The sequence below is a fragment of the Venturia canescens genome, chromosome 6 (genome assembly GCF_019457755.1).
Source record: "Venturia canescens isolate UGA chromosome 6, ASM1945775v1, whole genome shotgun sequence".
Classification (NCBI taxonomy): domain Eukaryota; kingdom Metazoa; phylum Arthropoda; class Insecta; order Hymenoptera; family Ichneumonidae; genus Venturia; species Venturia canescens.
In genome coordinates, this window is record NC_057426.1 from 14,947,338 (window position 1) to 14,965,968 (window position 18,631).

At 38.1% G+C, this 18,631-nt stretch overlaps 1 protein-coding gene and 1 long non-coding RNA gene across 7 annotated transcripts; one reads left to right on the plus strand and one right to left on the minus strand.

Moving 5' to 3' along the window:
* Positions 1-495: 495 nt before the first annotated feature.
* On the minus strand, positions 496-18,283 carry LOC122412000 (regulator of G-protein signaling 17). Of its 6 annotated transcripts, none has more exons than XM_043421183.1 (5): positions 16,548-18,283; positions 15,578-15,867; positions 13,349-13,357; positions 9,974-10,373; positions 496-8,178 (listed from the first exon to the last, which is right to left on the minus strand). In XM_043421183.1, the coding sequence occupies exons 1-5, from the start codon at positions 16,554-16,556 to the stop codon at positions 7,897-7,899; spliced, it is 990 nt and encodes a 329-aa protein (XP_043277118.1). In that variant the 5' UTR covers positions 16,557-18,283; the 3' UTR covers positions 496-7,896. The 6 variants fall into 6 exon arrangements, with proteins under 6 accessions (XP_043277118.1, XP_043277117.1, XP_043277115.1 ...); XM_043421182.1 differs by having other exon boundaries at positions 13,349-13,360; XM_043421180.1 differs by having other exon boundaries at positions 15,575-15,867.
* LOC122412001 (uncharacterized) lies at positions 8,037-9,710 on the plus strand. The gene is made up of 2 exons (XR_006261280.1): positions 8,037-8,396; positions 8,487-9,710. It is a non-coding gene; the product is annotated as an uncharacterized lncRNA (long non-coding RNA).
* Positions 18,284-18,631: the final 348 nt, after the last annotated feature.

The window sequence follows — 18,631 nt, forward strand, 5'->3', positions numbered from 1 at the left end:
ATATATTTTTTTACTCATTCATCTTAGTTTTTGTTCCCTTATCGTCTTTGGCGCCGGGTCGAATGTTACACTTGAGGAATCCAACAGTTAGTAATTCGTTGATTACAATTCGGATCCGGGATGAATGGTTTTCTTACCATTTACCATCCACTGTTTGTGTGGAATCGAGAAAAATTCCGCAGCGCCATCTTCAAGTAGAATCTTCAATGTTTGGGCCTGTGTAGGATAGAACGACGATTGATCATTCGTCGATATAAGGGATTGCGATCTACCGACTCCTTTTCAATTACAGGGATGTGAGAAAAAGATGATTTTCTCTACAGGTGGATAGAATGATAACTGAAGAAAGGTCTGTGTAACGTTCAAGGCCGACAAAAAAGCAAGAACTGTGCTATCATTTGGATGGCTCAGAATCTGTCGATTTTGTCTTGAACGTCATTAACATTTTTTTTATGGTTTCATTCAACTTTACTCTATAATTATATAATTATTTCATCATTTTTTTGCATTCTTTATTTTTTTCAAATCATTTTTTTATAGAAGTGACACACCCGCAACTAATACGTATTGATTTGAATCCTTAAATTTACGATTTTCGCTTGCTTATCCGAGGGAGATACAATTCTTTTCGTGGTATTTTGTAGGTTTTTTAAAACACTCAATAACGTAGATTTTTCTCTCACAATTCGACAGTAATCAATCATCAGCCTGAATCGAATCATGGTGATCTTATCGTGCCAAAGATTGTGCGAATATTCGTGAAAAACTTTATTATAAATAAATATAAACGTCGATGGGACTTTTTTTCGCATACATATGGGGCATTCCAGGCCAAGTCGACCACTTTTGAACCCCCGACACCTTTCGATTTCGGAGAATCTTTTTTATCTTTTTCTACTCTACCAGAGAATTTTTTCAGATTTTTTTCAAATTTGTTTTCCTGACCCAAAAATATTTATGAATTTTTCAAAAAATTGCATTATTTTTGTTCAAAGTGGCTTTCGAAGATTGAATTATCGGGACGTTTTTTTTCAGATTTAAGATAAAAAACGGAAATTTTGGAATGATTGCCTTTTTTGGATTTTTTTTCTTTTCTCCATACGATACTTTGACATTTTCCACGAGTTCCTTGAAATTTTCAAAGTGGGATCTTTTCGCTTTTTATTCTTTCTAGGATGTACCGAGAACCTTAAAAGTTGAAAAATAATGATTGTTATAAAAATTGAAACCGGTAATCACTGGAAAAATTTCGGGATTGAATAATTTTAACTACAGGATCTATGATATAAAAGAAAAAAGCGTGGAGTGTAACAGGGAAAAATGTAAATGAATTTTATCACGATTAACCTACTCCTAAAATTTTGAAAGCTTATAGTTTGACCAGAAATTGGTCAAATCATAAATTTTATTTCTTTTTATTTTATTTTCAAATGTAATTTAGCAAAATACAAAAGATATTAAGAGCTGTCTTAAATTTTTTATGATTTTTCTTTTTAACTCGAAATTTTTCCAATGATTGCCGATTTTAATTTGTATAATTATCACTGTTTTTTAACTTTTAAGATCCTCGGTACATCGTAGAAGATTTTCAAAGTGGTGATTTTCAAAAGAATAAAAAGCGAAAAGATTCCACTTTGAACATTTCAGAGAATTCGTAGAAAATGTAAAAGTTTCTTATGGAGAAAAGAAAACAGGAAATCCCGAAATTCCGTTTTTTAGCTAAATTATCAAAAAAAAAACGTTGAACACGGATTTTTATGACTTTCTGATATTTTTTTCTGAAAAGTTGATTCAAAGCTAAAACTTAAAAAAAAAACGTCCCGATAAGTCAATTTTCGAAAGCGTTATGTCACTTTGAACAAAAACAATGCCATTTTTTTTTTAAATTCACAACTATTTTTGGGTCGGGAAAAAAAATTTGAATAAATTCTGAAAAATTTCTCTAGTAGAGTAGAAAAAGATCAAATGTTTCCGCGAAATCGAAAGGGGTCGGATTCAAAAGTGGTCGATTTGGCCTGAAATGCCCCATATATATCTATGTATAATTTGTTTATTCATTAAATGTCTACGTTCCTTTTGAAACGTCGCTTTTTTCGGTTGTGCTCTCTCGTAAATTCGATTTATTCTAATACCCCTTACATATATACTTACAAAAAGAAATTCATTAGTCGATCGATCATTTCGTACAATTATTCAAATTTAATTATATTTATCAACAACGAATAACCGATTTACGCTTCATTTCACCGTAGAACGTCATTCACCCCCTTTGCTAATGCTTACTAAAATTAGATTTAGGTGTTCCCGTTGTTTTTAATGTTTTTTTTTTCTATTTCGCATTTGTTCTGCTCCATTGTATCGAGACGAATACCGACCGTCGCATCGATCGTTTTTCATCTATCTTACGTCATCCCTGATGAGATGAATGCCAGCAAGAGTAGCGTTATGATTGAAAATCGAGTCATCTTATTGGTTTACTTAATTACACAATACTAATATTATTTATAATATTTATACTCATATGTATCGTATATTATTTATTCGTATATATAAATAATATGAATATTTCACATAATTTGGAGTTGGTAGAGAACAAAATTTATGATAATTGTATTGTTCAACGAAATGCTTGCCTGGTAGTATTTCAGGGGAAAAAATCGATTGGTATAGAAAAAATCAAAATTTTCTTAAAAAAACGATCTCGAAGGGTCAAATAATATAAGAAACCCCATGTTCTTATCATCCTCGAATATAGATATTTATATACACACATTTATATATGAATCTGTAATATCAGTAATTTTTCGAAGCAATTTCATTTTACATTCGAAAAATTATGAATATTTACAAATATTCGATTATTCTACTGTACACGTCATCCATTTAAATCGATTGTATCAATTCCTGCAGCGTACGCACCGTTTGCTTTTTTTCATTTTCTTTTCAATTCATTTATTACTTATACGATAATTTTTAATGCATGGGTCAATTAGCTGTAACATAAACGTAAGAAATAAAAATTGGGAAACGTATATCAGATTAATGAACTAGCGAAAGAAAAACGATTATTAACTAATTAAGAACAAATTTTTAACAATTTAACAATAATTTTTGCGTGTAAACGTCTTTCGCAATGGAACGTCGTTCGACATCCTATCATCATTTTGCCCCATATTTTCTCTCCTCTTTTTTCTTATTTGAATTTATTTAATTGTTCGTTATTTACGCTATTCTCACTGGAACAAAGTGTAGGCGCTTCTTCATGGCCCACTTACCCGTATACCACCTACATCAATGATATAGGATACGATTTTGAATTATACAATAATTCTATTATCAATATATATATATATATATATATATATGTATGTATACAAGAGCGTGCACGCAACAACAAATTCATATATGCATATACAACTTCCACATATACATATACAAATTCTGGCTGTCACATTATTTCAAATACTGTGTACAGCATATTTTGTTTTTTATTTTATTTTTTTCGACTATCCATATTCATAATACGATAAGTAGTGTTTATCGTTTATTTTTATTTAGTATTATTTGTTTTATCGATTACTATTAAAATTACTCATATATTAAATTCGAATGTCCGATCGAGCAATGTCCACTGATTATATAAAATTAATTGATGGCTTATCTTGTTTAACGGAATTTGTTTTTGTTCCGATTGATGATATTGCGTTACAATACGTGCGATACATTTTTTTTCTCTCTTGATGATTTTGTTTTTTAATGGAGTGAGGAAGTTTGGAACGAATGTTTCTATAGGCTTTACATTTTAGTCGGAGGCTATTTGTAGGAAATATTATCAGCCTTGTGGTTTTTCCCCTCGTTTTTGTCGTCTGCAATTGCATTTTTTGTTCGAGACACTCTGTTGAAAAGAGAAGCTTCTTTGAGCTTTGAGTCGAAAAGTCGAGTGCCCTTCGGAGACAAGGAGGTGGAAATTTGTGTTCAAATGTCAAGTGTGTGGCCAGGGTACAACGAATGTGACAAACAGAGGAACAATCAAAATGGATAGACACTTACCTTGCGACGGGAATGCCGATTCTTTTATTTTATTAGCATAGACTTAGATTTAGTGCCGACCGCCCATTTTCATGAGAACTTATGAACAAAAAATCTTCGAATTTGCCACTAATTTGCATGGTGAAAGCTTTTTGTCGGAAAGTGAATGATCAAAAAAATTGTTACTGTAGAATTGACTGCACTCCACAAAATGGGCACTTTCACGTGATGGAATGGACTTTTTAAAAATTGAAGGGTATGCGCATTCACTGCGAGGGTCACACTTTTGATAGATTTTTTTCAAAAATAAAGATTCTTGTAGAAAATCTTAGAATTGGACCTCTTCAACTGGTAGGAATAATCTTTTTTCTTTCCTCAAGGATCTTTCGCTTTAGGGTGTACGTAGAAACAATTGCGATTCATTTTGTTGCGAAAATTTGCAACGAAAAAGTTTCAAGTTTATAAACATACGTTTTAGATTTGTTTGTGTATTCGAAACCGCACGTATATGAGAATGCATGAGGTGAATAAATAATTAAAGAAGCGATAGGGTCGAAGGTTGAGAAAAATTGTGCGTTTATTCAACGAGGACGTAGGGTTAGTATTTTTGTTTTGTTTTTTCTCTTCTTATTCATCGGTTTTTGGTTTCTTTGGTTTATTCAAATGAACGAAAAATGCAATCGTGGCTATCGATCCGATATTCTCCCATTTGCGCTCGACTTTTCATTTCTCATCTCATTATTTCCTTTGCCCTTGATCATTCTTTTTTCCTTTCTAATTCTCATATCATTCGCTTTACGGAATTTTCAAGTCCGTATAAGTTTCGTTCAATTTCTGAATTCACTGTTCCTTTTCAAAAAGGTCGTAGCAGGAGCTGTTTCCGCAGTGTATCGATTCCCACATTTTCAAACAATTTTGCTCCTCATTTTCCATTCGCCTATTTTCCGACTCTCTCTCTCTCTCTCTCTCTCTGCTCTCTCTTTCTCTTGTCAACCATGAGAATCCGTTTGTCACTTTTGGCCGGTAAAGTATCGACGTGTAGGATTTTTCTCCCAACCGTGACTGACTTATCGAAAATAATTTCGTGACGCTTTTTTTTTTGCATTTTTGGATTCTTCCCCGTGACAAAAGAGCTCAAGGGTCGTAGTATCGTGGAACGCTCCAGCGATTCGTACCCTGCACGCCTATGTCGAATCTTTGTAAAATCCCAGGCAATTCTTATTAATATTATTCTGCCTCATTTTTGGATCGCTCACTTTATTCATCGTTTCTTTCTCCTCAATTTTGCTCGTTTCTAAGCACTCAACAGCCTCTCTCAATCCACCAATCGAATGCTCACAATCTCAAAATATTTCGACATAACATTCCACCTCGAAGGTTTTTTTTTAATCGTGAAGTAAATTTTTTTTAAATATATTGGGTCGATTGATTCCCGATTGGTAACTCGTATCACAGATGGGCATTTATTGGAACAACGAAGTTGCGATACGATTGAATTCATTACGGGGAAACATTAATCATCGAGCGACGAAAGAAAAGTCATTTCGAGACAATTCGTCCGTTACTTTTTTTCCAACTCTAAACAATGATAAATAATTAATCAAATTCATTCATTTCAACGCGTTTATATTTATCAACTAATAATAATTTGCCCATCTTTTTCCACATATTTATTCAAATAAATATATGAATCAATAATAATTATTTGCAATGCTTGACATTGAAAATGAAACAAACACTATTCGAATTTGACCGCGTAACCCTTTTGACCACGGGCTAAATAAAATGAGTACGCGAATTCGAGGATCCTCTCAAAATCATTTCGAGACTCTTAGGCCTTTTCAAAAATTTTTTAAGTTCAATTTGTTTGTTTGGTTTTTTTAAATTTTATTAATTTTTAATCGCTAAGAGAATTATTCAGTTCAGAAGGGTGGATCAGCCCTTGTTCCTTCTGCTGGATCTCACCCAGAGCATGATGCGTCGTCGCATTATATATAATATACTGTTATTTCATTAATTTATAATCTCAAAACGAGTAAAAAAGCGAAACCTGTAAGTGAGTTAATTTCTTTCCCTGAAGAATGAAATCGAGGGATTTCAGATATCAATAAAAAATTGGTCGAGAACGAGATCATTTCAGAGTTCGGTTTCAGTATCGGTTTTTGAAGGGTCAAAAAAAACCCAAAAAGTCTTACGGATCTAACTTAATCGAAAAACGTATCCGTTACACTTTTTCAGAATATTTCAGAAATTCGTACAAATGCAATATTTATTTATCAATATATGTAATATTTGACGCGATGTAAATTAATATATTATTCATTTGTATATTTCTTTCACTGGGATATAAACAAATATATATGTATTGTTGCATAGAAAGTTCTTTCGTTGGTGCTGGATACCGTGTGTGATGAATGAGGAGAGAATAGAAAAAAGTATATGAAAAATGAAAGAACAAAAACGGAATGAAAACTAAAATGCAGCGAGGTGAAAATTTGAAAAAAAAAACGTAGTCGCTTCCATCATCCGTCTTCCGGTTCCGTGAGCTCAATTCCTAGACACGGTTCGTTGGTCACGCTGATGCACCGATGAAGCGAACGAAAAGAAAACAAAAAAGTTTAAAAAAACAACCTCCCGTTCGATTCGAATAATAATAATGAGAATGAATATACATATGCATGCGAGAGTGATAAAAAAGAGCGATGGAACGTAATAATCGTTTGTTCTTGTTGAGAGCCTTGGAACATACTTTTGAGCTCGTTTTTTTCTCTTTCTCAGTCAAGGGGTCCATAAAAATTCAAGTACGATGGACGACCATCCCCCCGGTGGAGGAAAAAAATATTCTGTCTCGCACTATTACTACTCGCGAGATAATTGGATTACTACTTTATCGAGCGAGGTGTCGCACTAATTGTGCGAATAAATGGGCGAGTATTTGTAACTTTTTGAACGATCGATACGTCAAAGTCCTTCCTATTTTATTTTAAAAGAAGAAACTCGTGCGTGTTCCTTCATGCCATTGTTGGCTTTTTTATTAATTAAAATGGGATTCCCCTCGGACATTCACCGCTCTACTGTAGTTTCAACTGTGCCGCGTCGTAGAGCTTGCGTTTTATTATTTCTGCCTATTTTTATTGATTTTCTTGTCATCACGCTTCGTCGTGTCTCCTTTGATATTCACGCATTTTTTGCGACTGTGCGAAATAATTATAAATCCGATGACAATTATATTTCTAGCTCCTCGTTCGTGATTCTTTTTGTGCTCCTTTCGCAGCTTCTTGTACGTTTTTTTTTCAATATCTAGGTGTCATGTTTTCTTCTGGTTTCTGTTAAATCGCTTTTAACAAAGCGCGTTCTGGCCCCGTGCTGACTTTGATTGCGTCGTTGGAACGGAATGCGTACCATGGCGAGAAATGAACAATAGTTTCGCGGGTTTGGCGCGATCATGGCACACCATCTCATGTCTTTCGATTGAACCGCTCAATCCTTCGAGTCTCACATCAGCCGATAATGTAGAGAAGTTTGACGCTCGAGCATCGACTACGCCGCGTTTCTTCTTACACCACGCATGCGTTCAAGACGACATTAATTCGGTTTATTTTGTTATTTTTGTTGTGCTTTCGTCTGGTCTTTTCACCACCATTGCTTTCGTGAATCTGCATTGCATTTACTTCTTTTGCTCTATTCAACGGCTTCGTAGATTGTCTTTTTTAGTGTGTCTCGCATACTCCCGTTATAAAATAACACTTGTTCACTTCGCGACCTCGTTTTCGTACAAGAAGAAAAGCAAAATAAATAAATATAACGTAGTATTTGGATTTTTGCGCCCTGAAAGAAACGACGGCCACTCGCTATTTTTGAGGTTCTTTAACTTAACGATTTCGTGGTCGATCTCTTCGATTTAGTTTTTCCCGTTGACACTGTGTTCGGCTGCTCCAACTGTTGCTGCTGTTGATCATCGTTCGTCGGACTCGGTGGATCGCTACTCAACCTCGCTACCTTACGATAAAGCTCGCTGTTCACGAATCGAGGGTAGGAGTCGCGATGCATCAACGTGTAAATCTGCAATTGCGCCTCGTCGAACGTGTGAGGCGTTGGCTCCACCATGTTCCTGTTCACGATCTCACGTACTCGGGAATCCAGCGACACCTGACGGTCAGAACAATCATCAGTCGTGTGAGGTTAGGAAACGAACGTCGGCGGAGAGCACCGATTAGCAACAAAGTGAAAAATTAGTGCTCTAAAACAAAATGGCAGAGTCATCTTTTCTCTTTAAACTTCTCATGTCAGTTACGATGGATACTAATATCCAAGGATTTTCTGTCAAGAATTCACAGAATCGGTATTGACAAAATGCGAATACAAAGGTTAAACATCAAAACTTAAAATTGCCGTATCTACTAATCGTCGAATACACAAAGATTCGATAAATGCAAACGTAGGGTGATATCTTCAAGGTCCCTGATCACGAATTCGAGGCCAGAGCAAGGAAATTCAGGGCAGAAAATGGTGATAGATTCAAGACTCATCGCGAAGGTATGTTCGGGCCGAACTTGTGGCAGAGATTTTGGGTCATCGCCAACAAAAGCTGCGAGGACGTTTATCTGACGTCCGGATTGTGGAATGGAGGAGTAGAATCCAAAAAAGAGAAGAGAGCAAACGCTCGTGGTAGAGGACAAGAAACGTTAGAAGCACGGCACTAAAGAGGGCACTGCAGCATGTGCAATGAAAGCCGGGATGTTATAGTAGCCGTGGAATGAAGAGAAAGGAGGCGGAAGGACAACCAAGCGAGAGTGAAGAGAACTCGAAATAGAATTGAAAATACACGTATACAAATATTCATATTATATTGTATATATATATACGTGAGTGTATACGACAACAGAAATCGGGATATTGGAATATCGACGAGGGTTGTACGCGACTCTCAGTAGGGTGAACTAAAAAATATGGAAAATGAAAAAAAAAAATCTACAAAATAAAAACTTTGCTCTTGCCATCCGTGTGGCCTACTTTGCGAAAGAGATTGGTGGACGTGCTCTCGCTCAATGTGCTTCGACGGATTTACACGTTTAACATACAACATGCGAGGCATTCCACGTCATTTCGTTCAGCCGTGACTTCGACAATTTATAATTCTTTTACAATTTTTCTAGAAAATACTCTCCAATTGACTTGTCAAAAATTTTCACCGCATCGATTTGTTTTCATGATAATTTGTATATTCAGAAAAGAAAAGAAGAAACAGAATGGACCGGCGTTGTCAACGCTCTTTTGGCATCAGAAGTATAAACCTTTCTCTTCTTTACTTGAATAATTGCAATTTTTTCCGAAAAATTCTAGTTTTATAAAATTCTAAAATTCAATAGCATGGCCAATTTCGCGATTGTTCATGCTGATATGATTAAAGGGGCCCATATTTTTTTTTATTGAACTTTCCTTCGGATAATCAAAATTTTTATTGCATGTTTTCGAACCTCGCAAATTCCGAGTTGTTTTTTTTCTTTTTTTAAGAGACGTGAGATGAAAAATCTAAAACATGATAAGTGTCCCGTTTGAGTGGAATAACGTGGAACGTTTCGTATCTTCTGAATTACATAATACGGAGTATCTACAACGGGAACTTGTACCGTACGTCCCGAGACCGAGTATACAAACAAAAATATACTGTAAATCATGTATAGGATGACTTTTCCTCAGACCATCTGCAACGTTGAATTAGGGATTCCCGAATCAATCACTTCCCACCTTTCCCCTCTATCTCGACTTCATTTTTTTGCCTATAAGCTAGTATTTGTTTTTTTTGTGCAGAAAAATGTTGATCTCGGTGTTTTTGAATGACTAATGAATAATAGCGAAGTCATAACCGGTCCGACAAATCGATGAAAAATAGTTGAATTGCACTGAAAATATGAGGTGATAATTTTTTTCTCGTATTACTCACTTCTTTTGGGGATAGTATCGATATGTAGTTCTCGTAGATGAATCGAGCATTCTCCTCGATTTTTTCGGGATCGCTTTCGTGCTTAAGCTGCTCGCAAGCAAGCCAAAATGCAATGTTTTCGGCGCTCCATTCGCGTACGAGAAATTCACGAAAGAGCTTTCTGCCAGCCGGTGATCTCATGAGTTGATCGAACGAGGTACCCCAGGCCCTGACCTCCTCGAGGTTGCAACACTCTATAGCGACGTCGAGACCGTCAAGACCGTCGAGGCCGTTACCCGCACTATCGGTCAACAGATCACCGGTTAAACCACCACCGCCACCGGCATCGCCGCCCTTGCGACTTCCCTGTTCACTTCCGGTTCCCGTTCCACCACCGTTTCCGCTACCCACTCCTGCCAAACTGTACCAAATTTTTAATTTATTTATATTCTGTCTTTCCACTTTTATTACATATTTAAGGAGGGTGGCTACACTCGTCAAAATGATAAGAAATTGATCAAATTTGGTGATAATGTTCTTCAACGTCAAGTGCGAAGACACCATTTTTTTCAAAATTTTCTTCTGCTTAGTTATCGAGTAATTACGCATTAAAGCAGATTTCTTATGCCCGAAATGTATACCTATATATATGGAAACGCTATGCTTATACACTTGAACTTTAGTGATCAATTACTCGTTAACTGTACAGAAGAAAAATCTTAAAGAATTTGTATTGTCAAATTTGGCCCTAAAGAATATGTTCGCCAAATTTTATTAAATTCTTATCATTTTGAAATTTTTAATGTATTTAACATGGTTTAGCATGGCAACATTGTATCGTCGGTAGCCACCCTCCTTAAGTAATAGACAAAATAAGCGTACTGCTGAAGCAACAATCGAATAATCATCTGAAATTTGACACGATCTTCATTTTAATATTGCAAGGCGTTCTTCAATACGATTTCAACTCGATTATATATCTTCGAGAAATACAATTCCTGTTATTATTACTTCAACCCGAGCTAGTAGATCTGTGGTGATTTCTTGCGCCAATTATATCCTCGCTTTGCCAGTACGATCCGTACTTTCTCGTAGCACCCCCTGACCTTCTCTACATTTACTAGTTAAAAAAAGGCAGAATAACAACCGTCCTCTTTAGGGCTCTACACAAAAACAACGCTACTCCTAACAGCTCTGCTCTCAAATTTGAAAATCAATATGTCTCCTCTTGTGTCATTAATTTTCTGTGTTATCCGCCTAGAAATGTTAAAGAGTAGAAACGTAATTGATACATAAAATAAACCTCTTCGGAGTGGAAATGTTATCGAGTAGATTTGTAAGAGTCGAGTTGTGTTGCAGCAAGTCAACAATAATTCTACTCTCAGTAATGTATTCAATAACAGTTCTCCTCTAAATACCTGCTCAAAGCTACCGATAGCCATTATCGATAACAACTCCGCTCCTTAACAACTGCGGATCTGAGTAGAGAACGTCTACCCTCTTTAACATATCCACTCCGGTGTGATATTTAATTCCCAATATCTCTGCTCATGATGATTTCAGAACGTATCTCATCATGAGTAAAGATATTAAAGATTATGGATTATACATGAGTAGACGTAGAGATGTTATGAATTTCGGAGTAAAAATTTTAAGAGCAGAGTTCTTTTTGAATAGAGACATAAAGAGGACGGTTGTTATTCTGCCGTTAAAAAACCATAAATTATAAAAAATATTAGATCCCGCCGGACTCAAATATGAAGAATTTTCCCCTTCTTGGATCCATGTGTTTAAAAAGTCGTTCAAAACAATGTATTATGTTTTAACCAAACGTCTTTCCTTCCTTATTGAATCCACAAATGGGGAAAGCCGAGGCAACACGGAGTACTTATCGATATATTGTACTTTGTAGGGAAATTTTTGAGGAAAATATTGTTCTTTTTACAAGTTTGAGAAGCTTGTATTATTTGAACATTTAACCACCGCGCGATGTACGATTTGGCACCGGATCATATGAAATTTTTAAAAAGAAAACATTTCGAGAATGGTCCAGGGACAAAAGAGGGTGGCTTACGAATATTTTGCTAAGTCAAAGTTCAACGCGATTTGTGTAAAAAAAAAATGTTTGGATCAGAGTGGCCACCTCCTGTGAAATTCAGTAAAAATTTATAATTGTCAATTCTCGCTAAACAAACGTTGTGATTTACTAGTCCCGCATAAAATATTGAAAGCTACGATGAAACGAAAAGAAACAAGACATAGGGAGAACCTTCGATAAATTTTTTTTTTTCATGCGAAAATAGAACTTTCGCTCCACTTGATCGAAAAAAATGATCTTTTGACTTTTGTTGAGTCCTAAAATTATTTGTCCATTCTTTTATTCACGAATCTGGTCGAATAATTATTTTGGGCTTCTCAAGCCAAATTTATTACTGCGCAAATTCAGTGAGCAAACAAAAAATAGACCACCAAAACAGAAAAATTTTCGTCTACGAAGGACGTCGCTTGCATTTTTTGCCATCGTCTTTATTCGCATTCCTCGTGCAGAGGTGTTGATGAAGATGACATCAGTTATAAATGCGATTTTCGTCAATCAAAATAAAATAGACATTTATCAGTAATTCGCACAATGATTGTAACTCTTTGTCTTAAACAGCTACAAGTTTCTCGAAAACAAAGGATTCTTGCTGGTCTTGTGCTCCAGAAATCGAAATTCCGTGGGTGGCCACGATGCTCCAAAATTCAAAAGTGCCCCAAAAAAGTGAGTGGCTACTTTGTCCCATATTCTCTTACCATTCAAACATTCGAAAATCATCTCAAGAAGACACTCATTTACTTTTTCGTAATTCGATTGCTAGATTAGTTTTACTACACTCATTCGAAATGCATCAATAAATAACTATAAATATACAGTGTATAATGAAAATCATTAATTCACTAGGTGAATAAGAAATTTCGTATCGGATTGGTGAATAAAATGCACAAAGTAATGAGAATAATGACTGGTAGAAACAACTGTGAAATTAAAATATAAAAAATCATTGAAAACCGGTCCAAGAAAATCCATGAATTTTTCCAAGTAAATATTGCTAGTAGAAAGAGCACGAGAGGTACTCGAAACACGTGTTATACGAGTAGCCTCGTTTTCATCGAGATCTAAGCGTGCGGTGTGCGCGAACAGGGAAGGAATTGGACGTTTCATAATGTATGTGTGAAAGAGCACGAGAGACGAGAGATAATAAACACGCGTGCACGTATACCAGATGAAATTATGAGATGTAAAAGCACACGTGGAGAAAAAAAGAATTGTAGAAAAATATGCATGATATTTAAGGCGGAGGATTAAATTTTGGTGTCTACGACTACGAAATGACTTGATTTTCGCTTTCCCCTTACCATTTATTCCTGCTTTTGCAGCGTGTAACAAAAAGACAATAACGTGAAATCTCAACTCAATGAAACACGTGCTCAAACGTTTCCATTAGCCTGAAGAAGCTCAAGTAACTTTTGCTCAATCTGAGCCAATAGGGCGATACTCCTAAAGTGAAGTAATGAAAATACAGGCAACCGAGATCGTGCATCGTTCGATTTCGCCTGGAATTTCTTATAGGGGAGACCGGGGCAAAACGGGATACCTGAGGAAATATTGAATTTTTCAGAAGTTTGGGAAGCTCTGTCTATTTTTTACTCCCAAAAACTAAGAAATGTAATGGAATTCTTTTCAATTTTCAAAAAAAAAAGAAAATTCCGAGGCAAAAAGGGGTACCTCTCAAAAACTCATGAATTTTTTTTTACTATCATTTTAATTCAATGCACCTTAGGTGTATTTTGCACCCGTAACCGAGTGCTTCCGACTTACCGCTGTAAGCGTTGAAAGCGATCTCAGCGCTTACAGCGCTCAAACGTAAGTCGAGCGCACGCTGTGAGCGCTCTCAACGCTTACAACACCCTCTGTAATTCAATTAAAAATTAATGATATAAATAATAACGAAGATTGTCAATATTTATTTTGTAAAAAATTGTATTCTTTATCCACTGAATCACGGATTCAGTGCCAAAATTGTGCGGAGTGGGCACATGATTCATGTGTAGGTGTAACCACACATGATGGTCCGCAAACATACAAATACTTTTTGTATATCTGTGCAAAAACGTTTTCACTTTGGAAGTGATGTAAAAAAAGAGAATTTGAAAAAAAAACGAATTTTTTGAAAAAAAAATTAAAATCCAAAATAAACAAGATAGATTGGAAAAAATATGTTTCATGTTCGGGGCCGGGTTGAAATTCGGAACTGTGAGAAATCAGAAGGCACAAAAGTCCGAAAATCTCGCTAGTGCGATATATCTATATATTTCGAGTCCCAGCTAGATTTTCGGAATTTAGAGCCTTCTGATTTCTCACAATTCGGAATTTCAATCCCGCCCGGTTTTGTCCCGGTATCACGTTTTGTCCCGGTCTCCCCTACTTTGAAGTGCATATGTACATATAGAAAATATTGGTGCCCATGTGCCTGGACACGTTTCCTGGTGTAAATGGGTCGTAAAGTTAGTCGTGCAACTTTCAACGTTACTCATATGCGTTATGGAATTTTCATCGCATTGTTCTTTGAGCCACATAATATATATCCCTCAACTTCGTGCTTCTATGATAAATTTATTGTCCCACTGTCCTCAATTTTCTTAGACCTCAACCCATTTTCATCATAAAATTTCGTGGTCGTCGATTTGACCATTCACGTGCGAAGCTTCAATTACCATTTAGTCAGCACGGTTCATGTTTATGAAGAAAAGCTAAACGGATAGATTTATCATCTTCCTGTCAACTGATTACGAAAAAGATTTCTAATAGCAAAACTACCGCTTGCCGAAAAGTCCTGTAAAACCAGTTGGTGGACCTTAAAAAAGATTTCTAGATTCTTCAACGACTCGAAAAGTTTCAATTGCCCAACAAATTGAACTTGATAAAGGGTCGAATTGATATTTTTTTCAAAACCTCGAGCCCGAGGGGAGCTAAATAATCAATTATTGGTGTACTGAACTCGGATAAGGAGAAAATGTTTTTTTTTTAATTATCATACCAGACTATGAATCACTTGAACGTTTAATTATAATCTTTATTGTTTGTAAATACAAATGGTTGCCCAACGATCTTTCGCGACCTCGAAAAAGTGCAGTATCCGAGTCCACAGTACGTCGTCGGAGGTGGTCACTTTTGTTTGATCGTCAAAATAGTTGGGGGGGGGGGGGGGGGGCGTTTCCGTCTAGTCGCTGCGGAGAGGAGAACGAAGAGAGTGAAACAAAAGAAAAAGAGTGTGTACTCTGTAGAGAAAAAGTTCCGAGTGCAAATTTCCCTCAGGCAAACCAACAAGTTGGCGAATCTTTTTCTAACTACTCGTGAGTAGAAGTCTTTGTCATTAAAAATCTAGAGAGATGATTGAATTTTGGAGAAAGAGAACTTTTCGATTCTTCAACACCAAACTTTAGCAGTTCAGAAGCACTTAATTTCCGTTAATTTTATTCAAAGCCATAGAACTCTCTGTCGATGGTAACAGCTTGAAAACCGAATATTGTGAATAATTTTTCAGCATGGAATAAAAATGAGGTTTAAAAAAACGCCAATACCACGAGCAACTGCAACAACAGCACCAGCAGAGGCAACAGTTGTCCTTCTTAGAACGACCAGCAAGACCCATGCCGGATTGTCGTTGTTGTTGCTGTTGTTCCTGTTGAGAGGCCTGTTGAAGCTGTTGCGAAGTCTGCTGTTGCGTTTGAGTATTGCCAGTGTGTTGAGACGGTTGAGACGTGCTAGAAGCCTGAGTCATACTCTGTCTCAGTCTACAGCCACCACCTTCGTTACTTTCGGCTCCGTGACTAACGCCGATTCCCATTGCAGTTGCACCGATTCCACTCGACATCTGAAAAGGAATTTTTTGGGCTTGTTCTACCACTTGATATTCATTTTTCCACACCACTGAATTTCGGAGGCGTGTTTGTACGAATGTAGAATACCGATGACGCCAGCTGCCTCAAACGAAATAATGCTCCATGGATTATCCGATATCCAATTTTACAATAATAGACCGAGGTATCTTTTTACAGGAATGACCTTGGGGCCTCAATGTGACTGGAATATTTGATAATTTCCGCAGAACAGAGTGTGAGTTTACCCGGTAAACCTCGATGAAATTAGAAATGGCTGTGCTCGACTAGCTGTTACTACTTCCAAAATGGTTGAGTACTCGAGCGCTTACAGGATCTTCCAAGTGGATTATGAGGCTTTGAAAGATCCGGAAATGATAGCTAGTAAAGAGGAGCTTTGATGAGCAAACTGTCGTTGAATTTAAATGAGGTGGCGTTACGAGCGTGATCAGTTAAACCAGTCCGTGAGATGCCACTGTGATTCCACTTGGATTAAACTCATATGACGTCATGAAGCAACAGTTGTTGAGGAAGTTGGACAACCCGATGGAGCATAATCTCATTACCAGGCAAAATAGTGGCATCGAATTGGTACGACTTACGACGAAGATACGAGGGGATTGAATTTGGACCGGGAGAGTATTGAATTAGAGATTGGGAATTGTATGATTCTCACCTCTATCATGATCCATGCGATTGTAAGCGAGTCTGGCTCGCTTTACGTTCGCACGTAAACGTGCCAAGAAGTTTTCCCCGAGGATGATTATGGAGCAGGATTAGCAGGTGGTGCAGGTGGGAGAGGTGGTGAGAGACCGTTCAAGATCCTTAGCCTGGTCCTCCGAGGCGACCTCGCCGGGCCTCGCCCGAAGCCCGCATGCTCTCTGCACCCCCTCAGCTTATATCCACACGTTGCACAACCACTGACGCTAAAAAATACACACCACGAAGAGCCACCGAACGCGATTCACCCTCCTGACTCACCAACACCCCCACCCGCCCCCTACACACCGTCCTGCACCCTTATACGTCAAATAACCCTCTGCTACTTATGGGAACACACACTAAGGAAAAACAGAAAGGTAAAGACAGAGAAAGAGATGGAAATAGGGGGAGGGGGGGGGAGGAGAGTGAGAGCGAGGGCGCTTATTCTTGCGTTTTTCCTACTCTACAGCCCGTTCGACGTTACCGTTAAATGTCCGGACTTGCGCATGCTTCCTTCATTTCCCGCCTTCCACTGTGTCGCTCATGTGCCATTTTCACCCTCCGCAGAAACACTCGCCCTTCAACTGCTCGCGCTACGCTTCACGCACTAGCACAGACACATTGAACAGAAAAAGAGACAGCGAGACACCTATCCACACTCGCACTGAGGCTCACAAACACCGGAGAAAGGCCACACTATCTATCTACGATCATACGAAGCTCCCGCGTTTATGGATTCCCAATTCGTCCATGTAGTGCAACGCAGCAGCGCGTAGGGCCTCAACTGACGTTCCCTCAATATTTGAATCCCGACGACAGCCAAACAATCCACTTCCCTTCCACTATAATAACGATTTCTTCCTTCAACACTTGGTTCTTCCTCGAAGCAACCCCTACTGATTGGCCCAGCCTGAAACTCCCAGGATTCCTATCCTTCAAAATCCTTGCACATACCTCAGTTCCTTTATGCTGTCCTCAGTGTCCATGTTCCTTTATCAACGTTTTTCATCGAATGAAATCGAGGCGCCACGGTCTTTAATCCCATTATGGTTGGACAAAGGCCGTCATTGGAATTGATGAGACTTGGTTCGTAGGCGTCTTGGCTCTGAGTTGGACCAAGGCTGATCCATCACCATCCACCTGATCTGCTATACTGCTTCGGGGTCATTCAAGTTCCAACACTCTCTATTCGCGGTCGTTTGTAGCTTCGGGTAGACCTCAGGTTAGATTCGATTGGGTCTTGCCAAGCGTCTTCGGATGGCAGTCACTTCTCGCGCCTAGTTGGCCACGTTCTTCGTGGTCTCATTGGAAACCGAACGCTTGTTGATGATGGTAACGATCCATCGAACTTGTAACACCAGCAGCAGCAGCAGCAGCAGCAGCAACAGCAGCAGCGACAATAGCACCAGCAGTAGTAGTAGAAGAAGCCACCGTAGTAAGAGACGAGTAAAAATAGAGTTTCGGGCGGTTAACTGTGCGGTACCTCGGTGTACGTGTGAACAGCACGACGAGGCGAAAAGCGCGCTGGTGCTGCCTGGCTGGCTGGCTGCCGCCGCCGTTGATAGACTTTCGAACGAAGGGGGCGCAGTGGTCCTGTTGATGATGGCGGGTGGCGGCGGGCAGTGATGCTAGTGGTGGTGGTAGCGGTGGTGATGGCGGTAGTGGAGGAAGCTTGCGGGAGTGTACGAAGGGGCTTTCGAGGCGAAACGAGTGTCGGGCCGTGCCGTATTGATTGGCGGGCGGCCGACCTCGCAAGCCAAGAGAGACGCGCTCTTAGCCTCGGCGTTTCGCCTCGGCCCGAGTTAAACTTTATTCATCACTGGATTATATTTTCATCGGTGTTGAAGCATCACTATCACTGACCAACCGAATCTTATACTCTTCCTTGTCTGGTCCAAAAGCACTTTACCACACTTGTTCCTTAAAACATTCTGATTAATTTGCATGTGCTGGATCAGCGTTCACGATTACTTTTCGTTACTATTCCAAAGTTATTAAATCATAAAACAAACTCAATCGTGACCTCAAGACCGGTACTGCTCGGCCAGTCTTCCTCTA